The sequence below is a fragment of the Salmo trutta genome, chromosome 19 (genome assembly GCF_901001165.1).
Source record: "Salmo trutta chromosome 19, fSalTru1.1, whole genome shotgun sequence".
Taxonomy (NCBI): domain Eukaryota; kingdom Metazoa; phylum Chordata; class Actinopteri; order Salmoniformes; family Salmonidae; genus Salmo; species Salmo trutta.
The window spans coordinates 4,052,731-4,067,704 of NC_042975.1; the positions used below are offsets into that span (position 1 = coordinate 4,052,731).

Consider the following 14,974-nt stretch of genomic DNA (forward strand, 5'->3'; position numbering starts at 1 on the left):
CTCTTTTTCTTTCTCTTTTTCTCTCTCTCTCTCGGAGGAGGACCTGAGCCCTAGGACCATGCCTCAGGACTACCTGGCCTGATGACTCCTTGCTGTCATCAATCCACCTGGTCGTGCTGCTACTCCAGTTTCAACTGTTCTGCCTGCGGCTATGGAACCCTGACCTGTTCACCGGAAGTGCAACCTGTCCCAGACCTGCTGTTTTCAACTCTCTAGAGACAGCAGGAGTGGTAGAGATACTCTGAATGATCGGCTTTGAAAAGTCAACTGACATTTACTCCTGAGGTGCTGACCTGTTGCACCCTCGACAACCACTGTGATTATTATTAATATGACCCTGCTGGTCATCTATGAACGTTTGAACATCTTCGCCATGTTCTGTTATAATCTCCAGAAGAGGACTTTCCACCCCTCAGAGCCTGGTTCCTCTCTAGGTTTCTTCATAGGTTCCTGCCTTTCTAGGGAGTTTTTCCTAGCCACCGTGCTTCTACACCTGCATTGCTTGCTGTTTGGGGTTTTAGGCTGGGTTTCTGTACAGCACTTTGAGATATCAGCTGATGTAAGAAGAACTTTATAAATACATTTTATTTTATTTGATAGCAATCTGGTGACCGACAACACAGTCCGATGTAGAATGCAAACATTAGTTGATTCATGCTACGCCTGAGCTGGGGAATACAACCGTTTTACTTCACTCAATCTAAATCAAGTATCATTTCACATTTTACAAATAATGTAGCCTATTGTAAAACTAACAATGTAGGCTATTGTAAAACTAACATAACGTAGCTTATTATAGACCAAACATTATACATTATTATACGTGTCGTTAGCTGTTTCAGTGCTTCCCAAAGGGTCAACAACATTTAGGTTTTTGTCCTGATTCATCTAATCAAAAGGCTTGTTGATGATGAGTTGATTAGCTGAATCAGGTGTGTTAGTGCAGTAACTAAAATGTGCATCCCTTTGGGTCCCCAGGACCAGGATTGGGAACCAGTGATGTAACTCTATGTGTTCTACTAATGACCAGCAAGTAAAGATGATACAGTATATAAGCCTGTTGTCTCTGCCCAGGTGCTCACACTAGACCTGGGCTGTCAGGTTCAGCATATCACCTGAGGAGGTGGGTTACACTTTACATTTACATGATATACAGTAGCTTTAGTAGTTGAAGGAGATGTTGACATTCTGGTATTTAGTTTGATGTCTGAAGTGAGTTGTTTAACTATTTTTTAGCAACTGGTATCGAATGCGGTAACATTGAATACATAAAAACAATTGAAATATAATATTAATTTATACAGTTTTGTAAATTATTTGTAATGTACCTTTTTGATGAACTTGGATAATTCCCTTTGCACTAACGATGCTTCAATTATGTTTTTGTCAACAGGTGAATTAATGTACAGTTTTGAATATATCTTTATTTGTAATAATGTATTCGTGGTTATGTATTCCCACAGATTATCACCAGCCAGAGGGAGACGTTAACACCTCCAGTCAGGATGAGTTCCCTGACCTCTGACCCTAACCAGACAGACATCAACACCATCATCCGACCCCCTTACTTCTTCATCAGTGGTTTCATAGACATCCCCTACATGAAGTACTACTACTTCTTTCTCTGTTTTGTTTACATCATCTCTCTGGTAAGGCTGTAGCTCTGGTCCAGGGTGTTACTGACTAGCTCTGGTCCAGGGTGATACTAACTGGCGCTGGTCCAAGGTGTTACTAACTAGCTCTGGTCCAGGGTGTTACTACCTTGCTCTGGTCCGAGGTGTTACTACCTAGCTCTTGTCCATGCTGTTACTAACTAGCTCTGGTCCAGGGGCTTAATACCTAGCTCTGGTCCAGGGTGTTACTAACTCGCTCTGGTCCAGGGTGTTACATGCGGTTAGCATCAGCTAGTTGGTCCAGGTGATAAACTATAAAGTTGTTCACTTTCCTATAGAAAACAAAACCTAATACTTTGGTGTTATTTCAGCTGAACTATGTGGGGACATAGAGCACCACCCATAGTCAATGGCCTGATGAATGTACCTGTATATCCATGTTGGGTCATTTCTGCTCTCTCTCTCTCTCTCTGTGTGTGTGTGTGTGTGTGTGTGTGTGTGTGTGTGTGTGTGTGTGTGTGTGTGTGTGTGTGCGTTGGGTCTAGGTGGGCAACACCTTCGTCATGACTGGCATCTACGTGGACCGCAATCTCCACAGGTAATCTGCCCTCTTTAATCTCATTAACACAATACACAATAAAACTTCCTTTGTTGTACATTCTATCGTTTTGAAGTCCCAGTTCGACCTGGACTTCACAGACACGTGTGGGAGCCTGCCCTGCTCCCCGATCTCCGTTACATGACTTAAATATATATTTATGTTCTAACCTTACAGCCCCAAGTACATTGCTGTGTTCAACCTGGCCTTCACAGACGTGTGTGAAAGCACGGCCCTGGTTCCCAAGCTGCTGGACATGTTCCTGTTCAGCAGACAGCTCATCTCCTACGACCAGTGTCTCACTAGCCTCTTCTTCGTCTTCCTCTTCATCACCATGCAGTCCTTCAACCTCACCATCCTCTCCTATGACAGACTGGTGGCCATCTGCTGCCCACTCAGGTCTCAGATAATACATCATACTATTAACTAAATTAAAATAACATTCAGAAAGATTATGTTATTTGACCCTTCTGGGATAAATATATATTTTTTAATTGAATAATTTGATTTATTTGACAATTTATTCAAATGTATTTATTAAATGTATTATATAAAAAATGATTTAACATGGTTACACTGCAGCTAAAATCATATATAAGGATATAGTTACCTGGCAGGGGAGACACCTTGATCACAAAGGAGGTTTACCCAGGGTGAGGCTCGGCAAATGCACTCTGGTCGTGCTAACCCCTGCAAGTTCCCCAAAATGTGGGAATCTCAACTGAATAATTATAAAATAATAATAATCAACCATTGACGATAATAACAAGATAAAGTTGAACATCTTTTCCCCCACAGAGATCCTATTAAATGACCAGAGGGGCTGTGTCATCAACTTACACAGTTCCATTGTAATGTTCTTTCCAGGTACCACATGATGGTCACTCACAGGTCCATGCTCCAGCTGACGGGCGCCGCCTGGACGTTTGCTGTGTTGATGCTGTTGATCTCTGTGTGTCTCATCACCCGGCTCTCTTTCTGTAGGTTAGTATGTATCGTGTTGTTGTGCAACAACTCCACTGCAAAAGCATAGCTTCTGTGAATTACATCTTTATCTGTTAAATAACATCAAACTATTGGTTTCAGACGTAGTGTCCAATGACTTGCTGGTCCCCAAAAAAATCAATTCATGATAAAATATAGTTATCCTTACGTTGATGAATGCTCCCGCTGTTTTATTGTCGGACATGATAAAGACGTTCGGGTCAACATCTGCTCTTTCCATGACGTAGACTGACCATGTGAATCCAGGTTAAACCTATGATCCCTTATGATCCCTTATTGAAGTTATGTAAGGGTGGACGCCAGGAGAATCAGGTACGGGTCGTCAGACATTTATTTGGGAACAGACAAGGACATTCGCCCAGGTGGGACGCCACCCAGAGTCAACTGGCAGGGGCGTGGGAGCCTGGCGAGCCGGCTGGGGGTCAACTCCCCACGAACCGGCAGGGGCGTGGGAGCCTGGTGAGCCGGCTGGGGGTCAACTCCCCACGAACCGGCAGGGGCGTGGGAGCCTGGCGAGCCGGCTGAGGCATGAACGCCTGTTAATCCCGCTGCGGCATGGAAGCCCGATGATCCGGCGGAGACGTAACAGTCTGACGAGCCGGCTGCGCGAACAAGACCTGGCAATCCAGCTGAGGCCCGACGTGGGATGGGCTCCTTCCGTGCCAACCGGGTCAAGGAAACTTCTCGAGCCAGCAAGGGAGTGGAAGCCAGACGAGCTGGCTAGGCACCCCCAGTTCCATCGGCGGTGACCCAGGACCGCCGTCACCACCAACCGGAACGCCAGTACTCCCCGATGCTTCGTGTGATGGCTTCGGGATTCTATAAAGACCGACGACGGACAGGAGAAGCAGGTACGGGGAGTTAGACATTTATTTGGGAACAGACAAGGAAACAAGACAGGAACAGAGTCAGAACACGAGTAGCACGGACATGAGACAATTACTCCCGAAGCAGGGAACAGAGCTTGGAAACAGACAGATATAAGGAAGGTAATGACACAAGTAATTGAGTCTACGTGAGACCAATAATCGCTGATGCGCGTGATGGGGGAAGGCTGGTGTGGGTACTGATGGGGGCTTGAGTGCGTAATGCTGGGGATCCTGGTGCCCTCGAGCTCCAGGGAGAGGCAGAGCGGGCGTGACAAGTCACTTGTTAAATCCACTTAAATCAGTGTAGATGAATGGGAGGAGACATGTTAATTTAAAGAATTAAGTGCCTTTGAACAGGGTATGGTAGTAGGTGCCAGGCGCACCGGTTTGTGTCAAGAACTGCAACGCTGCTGTGTTTTTCACGCTCAACAGTTTCACGTTTGTATCAAACATGGTTCACCACCCAAAGGACATCGAGCCAACTTGACACAACTGTGGATAGCATTGGAGTCAACATGGGCCAGCATCCCCGTAGAACGCTTTTGACACCTCGTAGAGTCCATGCCCCCAACAAATTGAGGCTGTTCTGAAGGCAAAAGGGGGTTTAACTCAATATTAGGAAGGTGTTGCTAATGTTTTGTACATTCAGTGCATACCCCTTAACTTATTCCACATTTTGATGTGTTACAGCCTGAATTCAAAATTGATACATTTAATTTCTCACCTATCTATACAATCAGGGATTAAAACCTAAATTATTTTCCAATCGTTTCGTTCTGAACAGAACAACTATTTTTGTTCCAACCAGCAAAACACATTTCTGAACCAGTTCGAACCCCCAAAAAGTTCTGGTATTGTTCCTTTCCATTCCTTTTTTTAACCTGTGAAATCAAGTGGGGTTTTTTTTACATTTAGCTCATTAAATGTGACCCAGCACCTCGATTCTGTCTTATGGAACAACAATTAGAAATGGCTAAGAACTAGAAAATGGTATATCATTGTAACAATCGTTGTCACGGAGAGAAGACCAAGGCGCAGCAGGTATGTGAATACTCATGTTTAATTACAAAATAAAAGGAGTAAAGCATCCACAGGAAACAATAACACGACAGCAACAGTTTGCAGGCTAACAAACGCAGTGCAAAACAACCACCCACAACCCCAAAGAAAAACACACACACCTATATAGGACTTCCAATCAAAGGCAACTCTACACACCTGCCTTCAATTGGAAGCCCCAATCACCAACATTAAACAAGCACAAACCACCTGCCACATCCTGACCTAGACTAAGCAATACGCCCTCTGCTGGTCAGGACGTGACAATCATACAGTTGTGGAACAATGGGAAAGTAATTCTGCTTTGAAAGTTGATAAACTTGAAAACTGACTTTTGTGAAAATGGCCCGTGAAAGTTTTGGTACACATACAGGAGATCTTATTGATTGTTAATAATTATCATTATCATTTATCTTCTTTGTTCAGCATCAACACCTTGTAGAGATAAATCAAATCAAACTTTAGTGAAAGATAAAATCTCAAAACACTTTACAGTAAACTAATAAAATAAAGGACATAAAAAAATATATATATTATGTGGTTGTTGTCATCTGTCAGGTTGTCTGTAAAAGTTAATTGTTTAATGTTGTCTTTACCTCAGTTCATCTTGAATGTGAGAGAAATTCCAGTGGGTAAGGAGGTGAACCTACAGCCGGTCAAGAAAAAAATGAGCTAAAGACATATTTCTGTTGTTCGCTCTAATATCTAGGTTATAAAATGTTGTATAATGTATTGTATTGTAGGTCTCTGGTGATCAACAGCTACTTCTGTGACCACGGTCCCCTGTTCCGTCTGGCAGCCCCCTGTTCTGATGTGGTCCCTAACATAGTGATGAGCCAAATCAACACCTGTATAGTTCTCTATCTCCCAATGATCTTCATCATATCATCTTACATCTGTATAACACACGCCCTGTTCACCATCACACTGCCCCAGGACAGGTGAGAAGTAATACTGACTGGAATAAGTAAGTCAAGTCAAGTCAGTAAGTAGACTTGTCCAAGCCAGAACGGCCCATATGCTGATTGGTGTGAGGCCTCAGGAAAACGTTTTTAGAGTGATGGACTTGTTACAAGAATGATACATGCTGGGAGATATTGAGAATGCAATTAAACTGTATAGATAATCACATACTATTTTGGCACACATTCTCTCTCTCCCTCTACCTCTCTCTCCCTCCTTCTCTCTGTCCACCTCTCTCTCTCTCTCTCTCTCTCTCTCTCTCTCTCTCTCTCTCTCTCTCTCTCTCTCTCTGTCTCTCAGACTCAGAGCCATAAAGACATGTACCTCACACCTAATACTGGTGGCCATATTCTACCTGCCTGTTATTTTAACATACGTCCTCCACCCCATCATACCAACCAACGCCCGGATCATCAACCTCTCCCTGACCTCGGTACTGCCACCAATGCTCAACCCCATCATATACGTTCTGAAGACGGAGGAGTTTAAGGTATCGGCTAAGAAGCTGCTCAGAAGAGGGGCCCTAAGTGCTGTGATGCAGGTCAAACCAACATGAAGTACCTGAATTATTTCTCTTAAAATTAATATATTTACAGTGCCTTCAGAAAGTATTCATACCTAAACAGCCATTTTCAAGTCTTGCCATAGATTTTCAAGCTGATTTAAGTTAAAACTGTAACTAAGCCACTCAGGAACATTCAATGTCATCTCGGTAAGCAACTCCAGTGTATATTTGATCTTATGCTTTAGGGTTTTGTCCTGCTGAAAGGTGAATTTGTCTCCCAGTGTCTTTTGGAAATCAGACTGAATCAGGATTTACTTTAGGATTTAGCCTGTGCTTTATTTTCTTTTATCCTAAAAACATTCTCTAGTCCTTGCCGATGACAAGTTTTTATTTTTTCAGTTTTACTTTAGTGCCTTTTTGCAAACAGGACGCCTGTCTTGGAATATCTTTATTCTGCACAGGTTTCCTTCTTTTCACGCTGTCATTTAGGTTAGTTAGTATTGTGGAGTAACTACAAAGGTGTTGATCCATCCTCCGTTTTCTTCTATCACTGCCATTAAACTCTGTAACTGTTTTAAAGACACCATTGGTCTCATGGTGAAATCCCTGAGCGGTTTCCTTCCTCTACGGCAACTGAGTTAGGAAGGACGTCTTTATCTTTGTAATGACTGGGTTTATTGATACACCGTCCATAATGAATAACTTCACCATGCTCGAAGGGATACTCAATGTCTGCCTTTTTGTTGTTGTTGATTTTTACCCATCAACAAATAGGTGCCCTTCTTTGCTAGGCATAGGAAAACCTCCCTGGTCTTCGTGATTGAATCTGTGCTTGAAATTCACTGCTCGACTAAATGACCTTTCAGATAATTGTATGTGTGGGGTACAAAGGTTAGGTAGGCATTCACAAATCATGTTAAACATTATTATTGCACACAGAGGGAGTCCATGCAACTTATTATGTGAGCTGTTAAGCAAATTTTTACTCCTAAACTTATTTGGATTTGCCATAACAAAGTGGTTCATGACTCAAGAAATTTCAGCTTTTAATTTTGAATTCATTTGTAAACATTTCTAAAAACATAATTCCACTTTGACATTATGGGGTATTGTGTGTAGGACAGTTACAAAAAAAAATCTGAATTTAATCCATTTTAAATTCAGGCTTTAACACAACAAAATGTGGACTAATTCAAGAGGTGTGAATACTATCTGAAGGCACTGTATATTATGTCTACGAGCCTTTATAGCCATCCAAAAAATAATAAATATCAGCGTGATATCATGATTTAATGTATTTAATGTATATTGAGATATACTTATATTTAGAAGTACTTGAAGTGTCTTGTTTATTTATATCTCTCTTTCGCTATCTCGGTTGCTACCTCTATGTTTTGTTTTTTGATTGGAAGAAAGCTACGTGTAACTACAGTGTATCTGGCATAGTGAATGATTATATTGTTGCTTCACTCAATGAAGTGAAGTGGTATGAAAAAAAAGTAAAATATTTACATTACAGTGCACTCTTCTCTTCAGACTCCTTGATAACCTGTTGGGGCTAGGGTGCAGTATTTGCACGGCCACGACACTCAGAAGTTTCTAAAACTGTTTGAATGGTGTCTGTGAGTATAACAGAACTCATATGGCAGGCCAAAACTTGAGAAGATTCCATACAGGAAGTGCCCTGTCTGACAATTTGTTCTCCTTCTGTTGCATCTCTATCGAAAATACAGCATCTGTGCTATAACGTGACATTTTCTAAGGCTTCCATTGGCTCTCTAAAGCCGCCAGAAAGTGGAATGGGGTGTCTGCTGTCTCTGGGCGAAGAACAGCAGGACAGTTTGTGAGTGGTCAGCTTGGGGACAGTGAGACTGAGATGCGTGTTGACGAGAATTCTAAAAAAAATTCTTTCAGCCTTTGAATGAATACAACGTTGCCCGGTTGGAATATTATCGCTATTTTACGAGAAAAATAGCATAAAAATAGATTTTAAACAGCGTTTGACATGCTTCGAAGTACGGTAATGGAATGTTTTGAAATTTTGTCACGAAATGCCCTCGCGCGTCACCCTTCGGATAGGGACCCGAACGCACGAACAAAACGGCGCTATTTGAATATAACTATGGATTATTTGGAACCAAAACAACATTTGTTGTTGAAGTAGAAGTCCTGGGAGTGCATTCTGACGAAGAACAGCAAAGGTAATCCAATTTTTCTAATAGTAATTCTGAGTTTAGTGAGCCCCAAACTTGGTGCGTGTCAAAATAGCTAGCCGTGATGGCCGGGCTATGTACTCAGAATATTGCAAAATGTGCTTTGCCAAAAAGCTATTTCAAAATCTGACACCGCGATTGCATAAAGGAGTTCTGTATCTATAATTCTTAAAATAATTGTTATGTTTTTTGTAAACGTTTATCGTGAGTAATTTAGTAAATTCACCAGAAGTTTGCGGTGGGTATGCTAGTTCTGAACATCACATGCTAATGTAAAAAGCTGTTTTTTGATATAAATATGGACTTGCTTGAACAAAACATGCATGTATTGTGTAACATAATGTCCTAGGAGTGTAATCTGATGAAGATCATCAAAGGTTAGTGCTGCATTTAGCTGTGGTTTTGGTTTTTGTGACATATATGCTTGCTTTTAAAATGGCTGTGTGATTTATTTTTGGCAGGGTACTCTCCTGACATAATCTAATGTTTTGCTTTCGCTGTAAAGCCTTTTTGAAATCGGACAATGTGGTTAGAATAACGAGTCTTGTCTTTGTTCAGAAAATGTATTGCCTCCCAAAACTTCCGGTGAATGAGCACATCAATTTACAAAAATACTCATCATAAACGTTGATAAACTTTAAAACAGTTATTGAAAGAATTATAGATACACTTCTCCTTAATGCAACCGCTGTGTCAGATTTCAAAATAGCTTTACGGCAAAAGCAAATGTTTCAATATTCTGAGTACAGAGCTCAGCCATCAAAGCAAGCTATACAGTTACCCGCCAAGTTCTGGAGTCAACTAAACTCAGAAAAAGTATTACAAATCTTCACTTACCTTTGCTGATCTTTGTCGGAATCCAAGGTTCTAAAGACTGTTGACATCTAGTGGAAGCCTTAGGAAGTGCAATATGACCCCACAGACACTGTAGTTTGAATAGGGATTAGAAAGAAAAAGTACAACGCTCAGATTTCCCACTTCCTGATTGGATTTTTCTCAGGTTTTTGCCTGCCATATGAGTTCTGTTATACTCACAGGCATCATTCAAACAGTTTTAGAAACTTCAGAGTGTTTTCTATCCACATCTACTAATAATATGCAAATATTTGACTCTGGGCCCGAGTAGCAGGCAGATTACTCTGGGCACGCTTTTCATCCGAACGTGAAAATACTGCACCCTATCCTGAACAGGATTTATTAAGGCTAATCTGAAGACGGTGCTGGCTAAGGCTAAAACAGGCGAGATTAGAGAGTATAGGGATATTGTTCTCCACGTCGGCACCAACGATGTTAGGATGAAACAGTCAGAGGTCACCAAGCGCAGCATAGCTTCAGCGTGTAAATCAGCTAGAAATATGTGTCGGCATCAAGTAATTGTCTCTGGCCCCCTCCCAGTTAGTGGGAGTGATGAGCTCTACAGCAGAGTCTCACAACTCAATCGCTGGTTGAAAACTGTTTTCTGACCCTCCCAAAAGATAGAATTTGTAGATAATTGGCCCTCTCTCTGGGACTCACCCACAAACAGGACCAAGTCTGGCCTGTTGAGGAGTGACGGACTCCATTCTAGCTGGAGGGGTGCTCTCACCTTATCTAAGAACATAGACAGGGTTCTAACTCCCCTAGCACCACAATGAGATCTACGCCTGCCAGCGTAGATGAGTCTGCCACTAGCACAGTCAGTGTAGTCAGCTCAGCTATCCCCATTGAGACCGTGTCTGTGCCTCGACCTAGGTCGGGAAAAACTAAACATGGTGGTGTTCGCCTTACCAATCTCACTGGAATAAAGACCTCCTCCATTCCTGCCATTATTGAAAGAGATTGTGATGCCTCACATCTCAAAATGGGGCTACTTAATGTTAGATCCTTCACTTCCATAGCAGTTATAGTCTATGAACTAATCACTGATCACAATCTTGATGTGATTGGCCTGACTGAAACATGGCTTAAGCCTGATGAATTTACTGTGTTAAATGAGGCCTCGCCTCCTGGTTACACTAGTGACCATATCCCCCGCGCATCCCGCAAAGGTGGAAGTGTTGCTAACATTTACGATAGCAAATTTCAATTTACAAAAAAAAACAACTGTGTTTCCGTCTTTTGAGCTTCAAGTCATGAAATCTGTGCAGCCTATTCAATCACTTGTATAGCTACTGTTTACAGGCCTCCTGGGCCATATACAGCATTCCTCACTGACTTCGCTGAATTCCTATCGCCACCCCAAACTGGAAGTCTTCCGACTAGCTTGGAAAAACAGTACCGTGCAGTATCGAAGAGCCTTCACTGCTGCTCGATCATCCTATTTTTCCAACTTAATTGAGGAAAATAAGAACAATCCAAAATGTATTTTTGATACTGTCGCAAAGCAAACTAAAAAGCAGCATTCCCCAAGAGAGGATGGCTTTCACTTCAGCAGTGATAAATTCATGAGCAAATTACGGACTCCTCTTTAAATCTGCCTATTCCTCCAAAGCTCCGTTGTCCTGAGTCTGCACAACTCTGCCAGGACCTAGGATCAAGGGAGACACTCAAGATTTTTAGTACTATATCTCTTGACACATTGATGAAAATAATCATGGCCTTTAAACCTTCAAGCTGCATACTGGACCCTATTCCAACTAAACTACTGAAAGAGCTGCTTCAATAATAAAGCCTCTCTTGAAAAAACCAAACCTTGACCCAGAAAATATAAAAAACTATCGGTCTATATCGAATCTCCCATTCCTCTCAAAAATGTAGAAAAGCTGTTGCGCAGCAACTCACTGCCTTCTTGAAGACAAACAATGTATACAAAACGCTTCAGTCTTGTTTTAGACCCCATCATCGCACTGAGACTGCACTTGTGAAGGTGGTAAATGACCTTTTAATGGCGTCAGACCGAGGCTCTGCATCTGTCCTCGTGCTCCTAGACCTTAGTGCTGCTTTTGTTACCATCGATTACCACATTCTTTTGGAGAGATTGGATACCCAAATTGGTCTACACGGACAAGTTCTGGCCCGGTTTAGATCTTATCTGTCGGAAAGATATCAGTTTGTCTCCGTGGATGGTTAGTCCTCTGACAAATCAACTGTACATTTTGGTGTTCCTCAAGGTTCCGTTTTGGGACCACTATTGTTTTCACTATATATTTTACCTTTTGGTGATGTCATTCGGAAACATAATGTTAACTTTCACTGCTATGCAGATGACACGCAGCTGTACATTTCGATGAAACATGGTGAAGCCCCAAAATTGCCCTCGCTGGAAGCCTGTGTTTCAGACATTATGAAGTGGATGGCGGCAAATGTTCTACTTTTAAACTCGGACAAAACAGAGATGCTTGTTCTAGGTCCCAAGAAACAAAGAGATCTTCTGTTGAATCTGACAATTAATCTTGATGGTTGTACAGTCGTCTCAAATAAAACTGAAGGACCTCTGTGTCACGGTTGTCGAAAGGAGGAGCGGACCAAAGTGCAGCGTGTGTGTCGTTCCACATTTTATTTACACTGGGAAACTATGCAATACATAAATAAACTGAATGACAAAAAACAACAAACCGTGACGCAGAGGTGAAACATACACAACTCAAAATGAATCTCCCACAAACCCAGGTGGGACAAACACCAACTTAAGTATGACCTCCAATTAAGAGACAACGATGACCAGCTGCCTCTAATTGGAGATCATCCCAAACACAGCCCAACATAGAAATACAATACTAGAACAACCAACATAGAAATACAAAACTAGAGCATAACAACATAGAAAAACTAAACTAGAAAACCCCCTGTCATGCCCTGACCTACTCTACCATAGAAAATAACAGCTTACTATGGTCAGGACGTCACAGTATCCCCCCCCCAAAGGTGCAGACTCCGAATGCAACCAAACAACAACAACAAAAAACAAAAAAAGGGAGGGTAGCGAGGGTAACCAGTATCTATGGCGGCTCTGGTGCAGTACACAGAACCTTATCATCCAGCGGATCCTCCAACAGAGGAGGCGGCTCTGGTTCGGGGTGTAACCCCCGCTCCGCCCGCTGATCCCTCCGCTTCTGTGCCACCGGACCGTGGATCATCGGAGGAGGAACCGGACTGTAGATCATCGCTGGAGGCTCTGTGCTGCAGGCCGCCGCTGGAGGTTCTGGGCTGCAGGCCGCCGCTGGAGGTTCTGGGCTGCAGGCCACCGCTGGAGGTTCTGGGCTGCAGGCCACCGCTGGAGGTTCTGGGCTGCAGGCCACCGCTGGAGGATCTGGGCTGCAGGCCACCGCTGAAGACTCTGGGCTGCAGGCCGTCTCAGGAGGTTCCGGGCTGCAGGCCGTCTCAGGAGGTTCCGGACTGGGAACTATCGCCGGAAGCTCCGCACTGGGAACTGTCGTCGGAAGCTCCGGACTGGGAATTGTCGCTGGAAGCTCTGGACTGGTAATGACCACTGGAGGCCTGATGCGTGGGGCTGGCACAGGTGGCGCCAGACTGGTAACACGCACCTCAGGGCAAGTGCGAGGAGCAGGCACAGGGCGTACCAGGCTGGATAGACTCACTGGAGGCCGGGTACGTGGGACAGGTACAGGATATACTGGGCCGTGGAGGATCACCGGAGGTCTCGTGCATATAACTGGCACAACCCGTCCTGGCTGGATGCTTACTTTCACCCGGCAAATGCGGGGAGTTGGCACAGGACAAACTGGGCTGTGAACACGCAGTGGCGACACAGTGCGCAGCGCATAACACGGTGCTTGCTTCGTCACTCGCTCCCCACTGTAAACACGGGGAGTTTGCTCAGGTCTCCATCCTGACTCTGCCAATCTCCCCGTGTGTCCCCCGCAATTTTTTTGGGGGGGCTGCCTCTCGGGCTTCTGTCGTTGCCGTGACTCCCTCGCTGCCTCCACCTGCTTCCCCGGCAGGCTGTTGTATCTCTCCAACACCTGCTCCCAAGTCCAGTCTATCCTTTCCTCCAACTCCTCCAGCGGCCAGGATGCCATCTCCTCCCGGGCACGCTGCTTAATCCAGTCCTCCTGACCATGCTGCTTGGTCCTTTGGTGGTGGGAGATTCTGTCACGGTTGTCGTAGGAATGAGCGGACCAAAGTGCAGCATGTGTGTTGTTCCACATTTTATTTATATTGGGAAACTATGCAATACATAAATAAACTGAATGACAAAAAACAACAAACCGTGACGCAGAGGTGAAACATACACAACTCAAAATTCATCTCCCACAAACCCAGGTGGGACAAAAACCAACTTAAATATGACCTTCAATTAGAGACAACGATGACCAGCTGCCTCTAATTGAAGATCATCCCAAACACAGCCCAACATAGAAATACAATACTAGAACAACCCAACATAGAAATACAAAACTAGAACATAGCAACATAGAAAACCCCCCTGACCTATTCTACCATAGAAAATAACAGCTTACTATGGTCAGGACGTGACACTCTGCGTTACTCTGGACTCTGATCTCTCTTTAGACGAACATATCAAGACTGTTTCAAGGACAGCTTTTTTCCCTCTATGTAACATTGCAAAAATCTGAAACTTTCTTTCCAAAAATGCTGCAAAAAAATTTAGCCATGCTTTTGTCACTTCTAGGTGAGAGTTTGACCCAGGTGAGTCTTTGTCCCAGGTGAGTGTTTGACCCAGGTGAGTGTTTGACCCAGGTGAGTGTTTGACCCAGGTGAGTGTTTCACCCAGGTGAGTGTTTGACCCAGGTGAGTCTTTGTCCCAGGTGAGTGTTTGACCCAGGTGAGTGTTTCACCCAGGTGAGTGTTTGACCCAGGTGAGTCTTTGTCCCAGGTGAGTGTTTGACCCAGGTGAGTGTTTGACCCAGGTGGGTCTTTGTCTCAGGTGAGTCTTTGTCCCAGGTGAGTGTTTGACCCAGGTGGGTGTTTGTCTCAGGTGGGTCTTTGTCTCAGGTGGGTGTTTTCCCAGTTGTGTCCATCCCTGTGGGGGGTGAAATGCTACTACAGATGTAGGATATTAATTTAATCCAGTCTCCTACAACAGGGAAATAATCCTCCAGCAGAAGGAAATGTGAAATATTAGACGGATGATTTGATCAAATGAAGATCCTAAATCTGGACATGGACGGACAGCTGTATGTTACCCCACCACTCCATGATGACTTCACCATAGAGATCCTATTATTAGATTCTATAGTTATACATTA

The 14,974-nt window shown here is 43.6% G+C and overlaps 1 protein-coding gene and 1 pseudogene across 1 annotated transcript; both read left to right on the top strand.

Annotated features, from left to right (window-relative positions):
• The first annotated feature begins 1,014 nt into the window (after positions 1 to 1,014).
• LOC115155053 (olfactory receptor 1361-like) lies at positions 1,015 to 6,663 on the top strand. Its single transcript, XM_029701846.1, has 7 exons — positions 1,015 to 1,123; positions 1,464 to 1,649; positions 2,159 to 2,211; positions 2,389 to 2,610; positions 3,079 to 3,195; positions 5,888 to 6,085; positions 6,408 to 6,663. Exons 2-7 carry the CDS (start codon positions 1,506 to 1,508, stop codon positions 6,661 to 6,663), a joined length of 990 nt encoding a protein of 329 aa, XP_029557706.1. The 5' UTR covers positions 1,015 to 1,123; positions 1,464 to 1,505.
• On the top strand, positions 2,814 to 2,944 carry LOC115155127 (uncharacterized; annotated as a pseudogene).
• Positions 6,664 to 14,974: the final 8,311 nt, after the last annotated feature.

Bases quoted from the DNA above. Each gene is read 5' to 3' on its own strand.
- LOC115155053 (XM_029701846.1), top strand. From the start codon at position 1,506: ATGAGTTCCCTGACCTCTGACCCTAACCAGACAGACATCAACACCATC. The intron at 2,611-3,078 runs GTCTCAGATAAT...TGTTCTTTCCAG, and splicing joins GCCATCTGCTGCCCACTCAG to GTACCACATGATGGTCACTC. The intron at 6,086-6,407 runs GTGAGAAGTAAT...TCTGTCTCTCAG, and splicing joins ATCACACTGCCCCAGGACAG to ACTCAGAGCCATAAAGACAT.